This window comes from Nomascus leucogenys, chromosome 22a, assembly GCF_006542625.1.
Source record: "Nomascus leucogenys isolate Asia chromosome 22a, Asia_NLE_v1, whole genome shotgun sequence".
Taxonomy (NCBI): Eukaryota; Metazoa; Chordata; class Mammalia; order Primates; family Hylobatidae; genus Nomascus; species Nomascus leucogenys.
Genome location: NC_044402.1, coordinates 29,647,080 through 29,661,330, shown reverse-complemented (window position 1 = coordinate 29,661,330; position 14,251 = coordinate 29,647,080). Strand labels below are relative to the sequence as shown.

Genomic DNA, 14,251 nt, shown 5'->3' with positions numbered 1-14,251 from the left:
TTCAACGTTTTCTAGTACACCACTGGTCACAATCATCATTGCCCCACATCCCCACCCCAGTGCAGCAGAATGAAATAGAAGAATACCAGGGTCTATCTATAGTAAAAGTAAGTGCAAGTATTATGGGAATTTTATTTAAGTCATAAAGATGGTTGTGCATTCAGTGACAATGTGAGATGTACTTTTTACTATGCATTGCAGTCAGAAAAAAAGTTTGAAAGTCACTGTTGGTCACTGGTCTCGAGTCCCTTCATTTCATTTCATTTATTTATTTAGACAGCTTTACTGTGTCATTCAGGCTGGAGTGCAGTGGCATGATGACAGCTCACTGCAGCCTCATAATTCTGGGCTCAAGCAGTCCTCCTGCCTCAGCCCCTGAGTGGCTGGAACCACAGGTGTGCACCACCACATCCAGCTAATTACTTTATTTTATTTTTAGTAGAGATGAGTTTCTCTATGTTGCCCAGGCTGGTCTCAAACTCCTGGGTTCAAGTGATCCTCCTGCCTCAGCCTCCCAAAGTGCTGAGATTATAGGTATGAGCCACCATGCCCAGCTGCACCATTTAATTCTTACCTTCTTTAGGTAATTGAAAGTGCTATTCTTCTAATCTTCAGATAGAGAACTGGTATTTAGCACCCTCTTTGACTCATTAATGCTGCATCTGCTACAGGAGGAATGAGGCTGAATTTTTATCAGACTGGAAGCTATTCTAGAAGAGACAAAATCCACCCCCACCATCAATCTTTGAACTCAAAGCTATATAAAAGTCCATTCTAATGCCCCACCAAAGATTTTCTTCAGTGAGCAGAAAACAAAAATCATTATCCTTAAATCTCAGAGGTTTGAGGCTTGTGAATAGCATAAATCAATTTATAGCTCATAGCATTGTTTTACTGTACCACTCTTCATTACCAGAGCTCCCTGTAAAGAAATTAAATCTTTTTTTTTTTTTTTTGAGATGGAGTTTTGCTCTCGCCCAGGCTGGAGTGCAGTGGCACGATCTCAGCTCACTGCAAGCTCCACCTCCCAGGTTCACACCATTGCCTGCCTCAGCCTCCCGAGTAGCTGGGACTATAGGCACCCGCTACCATGCCCGGCTAATTTTTTTGTATTTTTAGTAGAGACGGGGTTTCACCATGTTAGCCAGGATGGTCTCGATCTCCTGACCTCATGATCCGCCCACCTCGGCCTCCCAAAGTGCTGGGATTACAGGCATGAGCCACCGCGCCCGGCTGAAATTAAATCTTTTTAAGAAAGTAAAGAAACTCTTCATAAAATAAGTCACTCTCCTTTTAATAATTCAGTCATTTATTTTATAAATCTAGGTTTTACATGTTTATATAAAAACACACCAGATATACTCCAGTAGGTTATGCTTCGAAACTAGCGTGGTAGATACATCATAGAATTAGATCCCAAGAACTTTGATTTTAGTCAGCCTTAAAATTTTTAAATTTTCATAAAAGGGTGGTTATTAAGTATTCTTATGCCAAAAAACCTCTGTCAAACATGTTAATCAGTCTTCCCTTAGGATACTTATATCTAAATGTAGTTGCAAAAAGAAACACTTTTCACTGAATGACATTTGAAAGTCTTTCAGAGATTTATATCTCTGTATTCTGTGATAAAATGTTATCATGCCCATCTGATGGGTTTATTATAATAAAATGATCCAGAATAAGGGGAACATGGTTTTTTACAGGTTTGTGAGAGTTAAATATATCTTCAGAAATGAGTTATGTGCATTTTTCTTAGAAGAATTAGGCTTGTTGTATTAATGACTATAATTCTTTATAGTAGAATTCCTTAAAATAGCATTTTATTAAAATTATTCAACACTCATTTGCGAGTAGAAAGGAAATCTTCCCCCATAGATGGACACTTGAGCTCTTGTTGGTTTTAGCATCTGAACTGAACCAGATGCCTGCATTACTCATGAGAAATTAAAAAGGATTTCTGGGAGGCCATGAGGGCTTGGTGGTGCTGCTGTAGTCAGCGGCTCCCATGTCCCATGTGGCTGCATTGCAGAGTTCCTTGGGCTGTCTTTGCTCTGAACAAACCTCTTGCAGCTGTGCCCGGCGCCTTTGTGACACCCAGGCAGGGTTTCATGAAATGGATCTGATGCTCTTGTGCCTGTGTTATTCATTCCTACATACTGGAGCTATGCCCAGGAAGGTGAGGGGCAGCAGGTTGGCCCACACGCCCCAGCTGTCCGTTTCTACTGATGTCACTCAGGATATAAATAAATTGATTCATTCACTTCCCTTCTTATCAAACCAGAATGTTGCCAGAAGATACTACCAGGGCTGCCCAGATCAGTTGGAAAGGCCTTAGGGACAAATCTAAGAGGTAAACGTCTTTGCATTTAGGTAATATTTTAAATTAAGTTTTTAATTTTATTTTTCTTATTCACTTCAGATGTTGGAGGGAGAAAAATAACTTTGGTTATATGTTCATAACATTTGAGGTTTGGGCCTTCTTTATTTGTCCCATTTTCCAGATAGGAATTTTTTCTTTTTACTGTATTCTGTTTTTCTTTTTTCTTTTTTCTTTTTTTTTAAGAGACAGGGTCTTGCTGTGTTGCCCAGGCTGGTCTTGAATCCTGAACTCTTGGGCTCAAGTGATTCTCCCTCCTCAGCCTCCTAAGCTGGGATTATAGGCATGCATCACCACACCTGCCTGGCTTGGGGCCTTCTTTATCAGCAGGGAATTCGTGATGAACTTTTTTTTTTTTTTTCTGAACTGGAAAAGCTATGAGTCATAGGATTTCATAAAAGTGCGGTGGCTCACGCCTGTAATCCCAGCACTTTGGGAGGCTGAGGTGGGCAGATCACGAGGTCAGGAGATCGAGACCATCCTTGCTAACATGGTGAAACCTGTCTCTACTAAAAATACAAAAAAATTAGCCAGGCGTGGTGGCGGGCGCCTGTAGTCCCAGCTACTCGGGAGGCTGAGGCAGGAGAATGGCGTGAACCAGAGAGGTGGAGCTTGCAGTGAGCTGAGATCACGCCACTGCACTCCAGCCTGGGCTACAGAGCTAGACTCCGTCTCAAAAAAAAAAAAAAAATGTGTATCCCTTAACCTTCAGAGAGCTGATGGGTGGTAGAAGCACTGGCCTGGAAGTACAGATTGCCACTTACCACATCAGGCCTTTTGTTGTTTGTAGAAGCCTAGTTTGTATTGTTAGTTGGAAGTCTTTTGGCACCCATAGGGTAACAGCGCTATTGATCATCAGTCAATCAACTATTTACCAAGCAGCTTTCATGTAAATATTTATAAGGCAAAATGCTGGGTGCCCTGGGTCATGTGAAAATTTGTAAGATGCGGTCTCAGCACTTAAGAGTGTAGCAGTGATAATAAGCAATATATGCAAGACAAAGTCCCTCCCCATGTCCCTCCAAACAATAAAAGAAACAATGATTTAGATCGCTTAGGAGAGTCTCTCCACCATTCCTCTCAGGTAACTTATGCTTCCAAATGAGCATGAGATGTGAATCTGCTCTTGGCTTTAATGGTTCTTCATTCCTAGGTGATTCTCATAGTGCAGTTTACCTTGGCAAATGTTGATCACAATGTCTAAAAATACTTGCATTCTCTATGGCGCTAAACACAAGCCAGTCACATTAGTTGGGTGCTAACGAAAGAACAGAAGCATGGAAGTATAAGTGTGTTTGTTGGACTCCCTGATAGTTGCCGAACTGGCATGATGTATTTTACAGGTGCTTTAAGACTTTTTGGGGTAGTTCTGAATATATTTTATGTTTGTGTTGCTTGTTGACTTTAGGACTAACATAATAAGATATAACTTCATTTATTTCATAAATGCCAAGTGAGTGTATAAAGACAGTATTATCTGTAGACATTTGGCCAAAAAAAGACAATTTCCAGGCCAAGCCATTAAAGCAAAACTAAAGATGGGTTAATTTCAGTGGCTGGTATTTCAAAGTCCCACAAAAAAAAGGGGGGTGTGGGGGAAGAGCTGGGCTGTAGTCGTGGTCATAGAGGCAGTGAGGGAAAAATGCAGTAACATTGTTGTTCTGTATACCTCTCCTGCTCTTATGACCCCATCACTGGATCACCAGGCAGGAGTGAGGATTGAAGTGACTCTGTACCAGAATTATGGCAGGATGTAAGGGACAATAGGCAAATCTTAAGGTGAGGAGTCTAGTAGGAGACCCTTCTAGCCTGGGACCCCAGAGTGCCAGCTATAGTCTCCATATGTAAGTCAACTAGAAATAAACTCCCTCTCATCCACCCTTCAGTCCCTCAGGCACTGAAAGAAAATTGCCTATCTGGAAACTTGGTGCTAAATGGAGTGGAGAAGGGGAATCTCCCCTGGTAATTTATAACCACACGCTGGACCCCTTGTAAGCTTGGGCATGAATTCACATTCCGGAGGTAGCCTGAAAAACTTCAGACTGAGAGTTTAAGGTGGTCCTAAGGCACCTAGCAGAAACAAATGCATATTTTATCTGGAGGAATCCTCCTCCAACTCAAACCTCAAATAATTTCCACAGGTAAAGTTTTATGAGATCAGAGTTTAAAATCACAAAACAAACGTGGCACCATGAGCAAAGCCAGCAAAATAATAGATAACAGTGTTAGACTAAGATATTGAACTTGCCAAATCGTGCAAAATAAATTTTCTCATATGTTTAGAGAAATTAAAAGAGAGAGTAAACCAAAAGATTAAAGTTATGACCAAGCAGATTTGAAATATAACTAAGTAGCTCTTTTGGAATTGGAAAATAATGATAATTAAAGTTTAAAAATCCGTGGATGGGCCTACCTGCAGATTTGACCCAGTTCACTGAAGAGAGCTTTAATGAACTCAAAGATGTATTTAAAGACATGATCTGGGCACTTGTCTTTCAAGTCGCCTGCTTGGCCTTCTTCCAAGTGTGCTTTCCTTCCTGCTCTGAAGGTTTTTAATAAACTTTCCTTCCTGCTCTAAAACTTGCCTTGGTCTATTCTTCTGCCTTATGCCCCTCAGCCAAATTCTTTCTTCTGAGGAGGCAAGAACTGAGGCTGCAGCAGACCCATACAGATACAGATTCACTGCTGCTAACGTATTTTGGTGCCATATGACTTGGAAACCTTCCACCGGTAACATACTTTGCTGTGTGACTCGAATACATTCCCTATTTGCCATCAAGCTTCAGATGATCCTCAGTGAGGGACACCATCCTCTCAATATTCAAGAGTCACCTTTCTACAAAGGACCCCTAGACTGCCCATCAGTGGAACAAACAAAGGCACAATCTTGCCCCTGTCTCCTTTGGGCCTGGCTGGATCCCACTTTCACCAATCCACGGAGCCACCCTGCCCTGACAGCTAGCAACAGGCCAAAACCCACAGAACAGCCAACTACCACCTGGCAGTGGAAAGCAGTTACAGAAGACTGACTTTCATCCATTTTCCCCAAAGAATTGGGATCTTGGACTCCTGAGTCAGGAAAGGTTACAGTAGGTAGTCAGACATGAGCAGGGCGAGAGAGGGCTCCTGCCCCACCCTCTCCCACCGCAACCAGGAATGTCAGGTGACCATCAGGTGATGATCAGGCAGTTGTTAACTGTCTCTCTAAAATAATAATCAGTTGCAGCCAGCACCAGGGAAAGGCAGGCTCCTTATAGATAGGAAAAACCTGAAACTGGTGATTAGTAGCTTCCTGATAAGATCTCAGGAGTTGGGGGAGTGGGCTTGAGCATGTGCACTAAGAGGCAAAATGGCGGCCTTTAACTGGCATATGACCTCCTAGAGACATTCGGCTGGTAAGGGAAGAATGCCTCAAGTGAGCATGCGTACAACTCCAGTAAACACAGTGCGCATGCTCACCTCCCAAGTGCCAGCAGACCACTGCATCTGCATATGTGGACAGCCCACTCCAAGGGAAAAACCAGGGGAGAAGAGATGCAAGACGCCAGAAGTATGCCAGCATATAAAACCCCAAGTCAGAAGGTCAAACCTCATACTTGAACTCTCAATTCACCTGCTTGGCCCGCTTCCAAGTGTACTTTCCTTCCTTTTGTTCCTGCTCTAAAGCTTTTATAGGTATATAATATATATTACATATATTTTATAATATATATTTTTTATAATATATGTTATATATATAAATTTTTTTTTGAGATGGAGTCTCGCTCTGTCGCCAGGCTGGAGTACAGTGGCACGATCTTGGCTCACTGCAACCTCCACCCACTAGGCTCAAGTGATTCTGCTGCCTCAGCCTCCTGAGTAGCTGGGACTACAGGCGCGTGCCATCATGCCCAGCTAATTTTTATATTTTTAGTAGAGACGGGGTTTCACCATGTTGGTCAGGATGATCTCGATCTCTTGACCTCATGATCTGCCCGCCTCAGCCTCCCAAAGTGCCGGGATTACAGATGTGAGCCACTGCACCTGGCCTTCTTAAAGTTTTTTAATAAACATTCCCTTCTGCCCAAAAAATAATAATAAATTGAAAAATCAATGATCGGGAATGCAGCACAGAAAGAAAAAGAGGTGGAAAGCCATCTGAGAAGGCCTAATAAATATCTAATTGGAGCTGTGGAAAGAAAAAATGGAAAGGGACAATATTTGAAGAGATAATGGCTAAAAATTTTCCAGAACTAGTGAAAGATACACATATTGCAGTGAATCACAAGAAATCCACACCTAGACACATCATACTTTAGAGCAGTAAGGTTAAAAGATGTTAAAGCAGCTGGAGGGAGTGGAAGGATTACCAGAGCAATTCCAGTTACAGTTTTGTAAATATGTCAGTTCTCCCTAAAATTGATTTGTATATTTGAGAGGGTATTGTTTATTTTTATTTTTTGAAATTTATATGAAAGAGAGAAGAACCCTTATACTCCTATAAAGAATGGGGATGCCAGTAGGAGGCTGTGTGTGAGTTGTCTTAACCAGATGACAAGAATTACCATCAAGCTAACATGCTTAAGAGAGTGTGATATTGACACAAAATAGAGAAACCTAAAACTGGTCTCTATATAGGAAATAACTTACGAACAAGATGCATTGCAGTTAGAGGAGGGAAGGATAGACTTCAATAATAACGTTAGGACAATCAGTTATTGTGTAGGAAAAAATGGAATTAGATCTGTGCTTCAAACTGTACACAATTTCAGGTTGGATTAAAGACTTAAATATGAAAAGCAAAAGTGTAAATCTTTAAGAATACATTAGAGGACCAGATCATTATAGTCACAGTAAAAGGAAAGGGCTTGTAAAATCAAACCCAAAAAGTGCAAACCATAAAGGTAAAAACTGATAAATTTGATCTGGTTAAAATTAAGAACTTCTAAGATGCCATGAAGATATTGTGGGAGTTTTTTTCCCTTTGGTTCTTATTCATCAGAGATAGATTCTGAAGATAATGTTATCTTGAGTTTGCTTTGAAAATACTCCAGGAAACAAATGTGAAGAGATGAAACAAATGGTAGGACATTGATCATTATCAAAGCTAGATGATGAGAACATGGAAGTGTATTATACTATTTTATTTTTTATGTATGTTTGAAATTTTTTATTTTAAAAACCTTTGTCAGGGCCGGGTGCATTGGCTCACACCTGTAATCCCAGCACTTTGGGTGGCCAAGGAGGGAGGATCATTTGAGTCCAGGAGTTCCAAAGCAGCCTGGACAACATAGGGAGACCTTGTCTCTCTAAAAATTTTAAAAATTAAGCAGGGCCAGGTGTGGTGGCTCACGCTTGTAATCCCAGCACTTTGGGAGGCCAAGGCGGGTGAATCACGAGGTCAGGAGATCGAGACCACGGTGAAACCCCGTCTCTACTAAAAATACAAAAAATTAGCCGGGCGTGGTGGCGGGCGCCTGTAGTCCCAGCTACTCGGAGAGGCTGAGGCAGGAGAATGGCGTGAACCCAGGAGGCGGAGGTTGCAGTGAGCCGAGATTGCGCCACTGCACTCCAGCCTGGGCGACAGAGCGAGACTCTGTCTCAAAAAAAAAAAAAAAAAAAAAAAAAAAAAAAAAAAAAAAAAATTAACCAAACCTGGTGGCACATGCCTGTGGTCCCAGCTACTTAGGAGACTGAGGTGAGAGGATCACTTGAGCTCAGGAGGTCGGTCTGCAGTAAGCTATGATTATGCCACTGCACTCCAGCCTGGACAACAGAGTTAAGACCCTGTCTCAAAAAAAAAAAAAATTCGTTTTTTGTTTTTAATCCATCCTGTTTTTATGGTGACTGTCCTGGATTTTCTAATATTTTTTAAAAACCTTATCTGGGCCAGGTGTGGTGGCTTGTGCCCATAAACCCAGCACTTTGGCAGGCTGAGGCAGGAGGCTCACTTGAGCCCAGGAGTTTTAGACCAGGCTGGGCAATATAGGGAGATTCTATCTCTACAAAAAAATAGAAAAAAAATTAGCTAGGCGTGGTGGCACATGCTTAGGAGGCTGAGGCAGGAGGATCGTTTGAGCCCAGGAGGTTGGGGCTGCAAGTGAGCTGTGATCATGCCACTGCACTCCAGCTTGGGTGACAGAGCAAAACACTGTCTCGAAAATAAATAAATAACCTTTTCTGAAAAGATCACTTGTTAAGTACATGTCTAAATACAATCTAATTTTTATCCTGAATAGCACTTATCTTAATAAACTACAAAACAATCTCTTTAAAAAAATACCAGGCAGGACACAGTGGCTAACACCTGTAAAGTCAACACTTTGGGAGGCCAAGGTGGGAGGATTTCTTGACCCCAGGAGTTCGAGACCAGCCTGGGCAACATGGCAAAACTCTGTCTCTACAAAAAATTTAAAAACTAGCCCAGGCATGGTGGTACATGCCTGTGGTCCCAGCTACTCAGGAGGCTGAGGTGGGAGGATTGCTTGAGCCCCTGAGGTTGAGGCTGTGGTGAGCCATGATTCTGCCTCTGCACTCCAGCCTCGGCAACAGAGCGAAACCCTGTCTCAAAAAACCATAGAATGAAGAGACAAGTCACAAACTGGGTGAAGATGTTTGTAATACATAAAAACCAAAAAGTTAGTATCCAGATATTTAAGCAAAGAACTTCTAAAATTAAATAAGCAGTTTCTTAGATACGACATCAAAAACATAAGCAACAAAAGAAGAAAATAGACAAACTGGACATCCTCAAAAATTTAAAATTTCCTGCTTCAAAGGACACTATCAAGGAAGTAAAACAACAATCCATGAAATTGAGAAAATATTTACAAATCACGTATATGACAAGGGACTTGTATCTAAAATACATAGAGAGCGCTTACAATTCAATAATAAAAAAGACAACTCAAGTTTAAAGATGAGCAAAGGAACTGAGCAGATGTTTTGCCAAAGAAGATATACCATGCCAAGAAGCACATAAAACCATCCTCAATATCATTAGCCACTGGGGAAATAAATCAAAACCACTGTAGTCATGAGCCACCAGCTTGGAGGATCACTTGAGCTGAAGAGTTTGAGACCAGCCTGGACAACACAATGAGACCCCATCTGTACCAAAAAAAAAGAAAAAACACAACAGTTTATCACTTCATGCCCACCAGAATGGCTGTAATGGAAAAGAGACATTGGAACCTTCATGCACTGTTGGGAGGGATGTAAAATGGTGTGACTGCTTTTGGAAACAGTTTGACAGTTCCTTAAACAGTTTACGTGAAGAGTTGCCATATCACCCAGCAATTAATTCCACTTCCGTATCTATACCCAAGAGAATCGAAAACATAGTTCGAATATTTGTACATCATTGTTTATAGAAGCATTATTAATAATAGCCAAAAGGTAGAAACAACCCAAATGTCCACAACTGATGAGTGGATAAATGAAATGTGGTCTATACACACAGTGGAATATTATTCAGCCATAAAAAAGGAGTAGAGCAGTGATGCATGCTACAGCTTAGATGACCCTTTAAAACATTATGCTAAGTGAAAGAAGCCAGTCCCAAAGGACCATTGCATGATTCCATTTATATTAAATGTCCAGAATAGGCAAATCTATAGAGACAGAAGGTAGACTAGACTAATGGTTGCCTATAGCTGAGGGATGAGAGATGTAGGAGGTAGTGGCGAAGAAGTATGGGGTTTATTTTTGGGGTTATCAAAATGTTCTAAAATTGACTATGATGATGGATGCACAACTCTGAATATAATATACTAAAAGCTGTTGAGTTGTACATGTTAAAGGAATGAATTGTACGATATGTGAATTATATCTCAAAAAAGCTGTTTTTTAAAAAATCAATAACAATTCAATAGGAAAATAAGCAAAAGGCCTATCCACACATTTCATATAAGAAGAAACATGTATGCACAACAGATACTTGGAAAGATGCTCAACCTCATTTCTAATCAGGAAAATGCTAATTAAGCCACAGTGGAATACCATTGAATACTCATGTGATTCACAGAAACTGTAAACTGAGGCAATACTGCTCCACATGTAGAGGTGTGGAGAAGTGGGGACGCTCATGCACTGCCAGAGGGAGTGTAAATTGTATAATCACTTTGGAAAATAAGATGGCAATAGAGAGTTGAAGATGCAAGTGTTTATGGCCCAGCAATTCCCCTCCTAAGTGTATACCCGAAGAAATTCTACCAGTAGTATACTGAGATCGCATGTGTAATCACAGGAGCACTACAAAATTTAAAGCCACATAAAACTCAACAGTATATTATATAGGGGTATAAAGATCATAAACCTGTTTTTTTAAAAGCAAACAAGGGAAGGATAAACACAAAATTCGGGATGGTGAGAACAGGAAAGAATTGGGAGGGTCTAGCAGGGATGCAGGGTAATGGTAAAGTTCCTTTTCTTAAACTAGATGGTGGGCATATAGGTGTATATTGTTGGGATTGAGGGGTTGAGGAGAAGGCAAGGTATTATCTGACAATCTGACATTGAGGGAAAATTTAGAAAAACTCAAAAGCATCCACGGAAGAATTTTTTCATGCACTTTAAAAATGCTAATAATACACTGTGTTTCTATATTTAGCATTTTTTAATTTGAAAAGCAAAAGATAAAATGTTTTTGTCCAAGAAAAAAAAGGAAAGAGAACAACACAGAAAAGAAACAGCAGTAGAACTGGGAGTATTTTAGGAAGGTTGCCAACAAAAGTGGTTAAAATTAAGAGGTTTGTGGCCGGGCCTGGTGGCTCACACCTGTAATCCCAGCACTTTGGGAGGCCGAGGTGGGCAGATCACGAGGTCAGGAGATGGAGACAATCCTGGCTAATACGGTGAAACCCCATTTCCCCTAAAAATACAAAAAAATTAGCCAGGCATGGTGGGTGGTGGGTGCCTGTAGTCCCAGCTACTCGGGAGGCTGAAGCAGGAGAATGGTGTGAACCCAGGAGGCAGAGCTTGCAGTGAACCGAGACTGTGCCACTGCACTCCAGCCTGGGGGACAGAGCGAGACTCTGTCTCAAAAAAAAAAAAAAACAGAGCTTTGCACTTAAGAGGTGAACTTCATTTATTTGGGCCACCACTTCTTTATTCTTCAGTGATGTTAGATAAACCAGACATTGCTGCCTGTAAGTAAAACCCCATGCTGTCATTTAATTCATTTCATGGTTGCCTTTCTCTTTTTCAGATCCTGCTCACACTAAAACTTGAACCACAAACACACAGAGAAACAACCTGTTCACCACTCTTGGGTGCGTGATTGAGGGTGAAGCATCCACCAGCACTTCAAGGGGTCCATAGTATTTTTTCTTGCTGCCTCAAAGTTCCCAAAGCCTTCGAGCAGAAGTAGCAGTAGATGGTTGCCAGTCAGCCAATGCAGACTTTCACTGGGACAACAGGAAAGCAGATCTTCTGGGTTTTGATGGAACTTGGCAGTGGGGACATTCAGCTGATGCATTCTATACCCCGTCAGAGCACACTTGTATCTTTTACCTTCCCTTTGCCCCATGCCCCCGAACTGCTTAGGTCTTCTCTGTCCCTTTACTGCTGCTGCACAGAGATGATATAAAAGAGGCTCTTTGGCTATTTGCATTTTGCTTCCTCTTCTTTTCCAGATTACAGTATGAAGCTTTATTTTCTTTGTACAAGCTTAAAATTTCAACATCATCATCCGCCAAAGTTGTTCCTCCCTTTTCAGAGGATCTAGGGGGAAAGAAGAGCATTCATCACAAGTTTCCTAGAGAGAGGAGACAAATCGGTGTGCTGTTGACAACATGAGCCAGGGTAAAGGCACGCTTTGGAATTACTGATTTCAAAGATTAATAAAGTAATTCTATTTTTATTTTTTTTCCCCTTTACTAATTTCCCAACAATCAATATTCACAAACAGGACTGAAGTAGAACCAGTTTTTTATTTTACTTTGTGGCTGTGCAATGTTTTAAACTTCATTTTAGAAATGTGAGCTGTAAAGAGATGTTTTATTTTTACATTTCGTTTCAGCAGATGGTGGGTCCAGGCTATTCCCAAAGGCAGCTCCCGCACCGGGGGAGCGGGCATGTGCAGATGTCTCCATTATCAGCCCTCGACAGGCAGGCTTACTCACAGCGTGGGCTTCCAGTGGCTTGAGCCCTGTATCCAGTTGCATGTTGCATACCTCACAGTTCACCTGAATGATACAGCACAGCCCCAGTGCTCTCCCCTCAAGCCTCTGCCCTCTCACTTGCTCCCCTTTCCTATGTCCTCTCTCTCTGGCTTCTGCTAGAGAAAAGGTTGAGGTTGAGAGTTGGACGGCAGAATCCACTGAAGGATTAACTTAGCTGCCCTAGGAAGTTATTGGGGGAGAACCTAGAGTCTGGGGCTTCTTCAGCAGGGTCCTATGGACTCAGTGTTGAAATCCAAAAAGAAAATTGACACCTGGCTGAGCGCAGTGGCTCACGCCTGTAATCCCAGCACTTTGGGAGGTCGAGGCGGGTGAATCACGAGGTCAGGAGTTCCAGACTAGCCTGGCAAAGATGGCGAAACCTCGTCTCTACTAAAAATACAAAAATTAGCTGGGCGCAGTGGCAGGCACCTGTAATCCCAGCTACTCGGGAGAATTGCTTGAACCTGGGAGGCAGAGGTTGCAGTGAGCCGAGATCATGCCACTGCACTCCAGCCTGGGCGACAGAGCAAGACTCCATCTGAAAAAAAAAAGAAAAAGAAAATTGACATCTAAAAGGGCAGAAAAGGGACTTTATTGCCTTCTTAGTGAATGAAAACGTAGGTTTGGGCACATGGACGCATTTTGTTTGCTTGTGAAGGATGAGGTCTATGGGTTTCAGGAGAGAAGTGAGAATGCATTCCAAATGTCCCCGGGACTGGAGAGTAGTTTCAGGACCACCTTAACTATTTGCTCAATTGGTTGTAAGTTGATTAGGGGACAAATTAGAATTCCTCCGTAGTCCCCTGTTGAGGTGTAGAACTGGGAAATAAGGGGTTTGGGAGGACTCACCATGTGAATCTTGTGACAAGGGAAAAGAGTATGAGCCCAGTAAAAGAAATTTTAGACGATAATGCTTGAAATTGCCCTAGATAACCAATCAGAATGAAGTCTTCCAGCTAATTTCTTACTGCACTTACCATATGCTGATCAGGTGCTAAGACGCCAGATGTCTCCCTTCATGTGTCCAAGTGCTTTCAAGTCATTTTTACTGGGACTGGACTTCACTTGGCAATAAACCAGACAGATCCTATCAGCCCTCCTCCAACGGAAGTGATATTTCCAGTGTCACTCTTTACCCTCCCCCAAAACAAGTGTCGATTTTTGAAGACAGTGATTCAAGTTTCTGTAGCACCTGTCAGTGATGTGTAGAATGGGGGGGCTGACTCCAGACCCCTGTCCTTATTTGTGTCTGCTGCCTAACCTACAAGTAGAGCTCTGAAGAAAAAGACCATTTGTAATCGCACCATGTTCTGTTTTCTTTGGAATACTCCAGGAAATGTATCTAGCTGCCTTCGTTCATTAGGATGAACCGCAGGCCAATGTTTTAGCGATATGCTATAAAGTTGGAAAAAACGGGGTTTCATGGCCGGGCGCGGTGGCTCACGCTTGTAATCCCAGCACTTTGGGAGGCCGAGGCGGGCGGATCATGAGGTCAGGAGATCGAGACCATGGTGAAACCCCGTCCCTACTAAAAATACAAAAAAATTAGCCGGGCGTGGTGGCGGGCGCCTGTAGTCCCAGCTACTCGGAGAGGCTGAGGCAGGAGAATGGCGTGAACCCGGGAGGCGGAGCTTGCAGTGAGCCAAGATTGCGCCACTGCACTCCAGCCTGGGCGACAGAGCGAGACCCCGTCTCAAAAAAAAAAGGGGGGGGGTTTCATCTGGGGCCAAAA

At 42.2% G+C, this 14,251-nt stretch overlaps 1 protein-coding gene across 6 annotated transcripts in view; it reads left to right on the top strand.

The window, feature by feature from the left end:
* Positions 1 to 12,218, top strand: part of TTLL5 (tubulin tyrosine ligase like 5) — a 297,166-nt gene extending 284,948 nt beyond the window's left edge. For all 6 annotated transcript variants that reach the window (XM_003260781.3, XM_030803999.1, XM_030803998.1 and 3 more), the window contains one exon: positions 11,565 to 12,218. In XM_003260781.3, the coding sequence (XP_003260829.2) occupies positions 11,565 to 11,587 (23 nt within the window). In that variant the 3' untranslated portion in view covers positions 11,588 to 12,218. The remainder of the gene's footprint in view (positions 1 to 11,564) is intronic.
* The last annotated feature ends 2,033 nt before the right edge of the window (positions 12,219 to 14,251 follow it).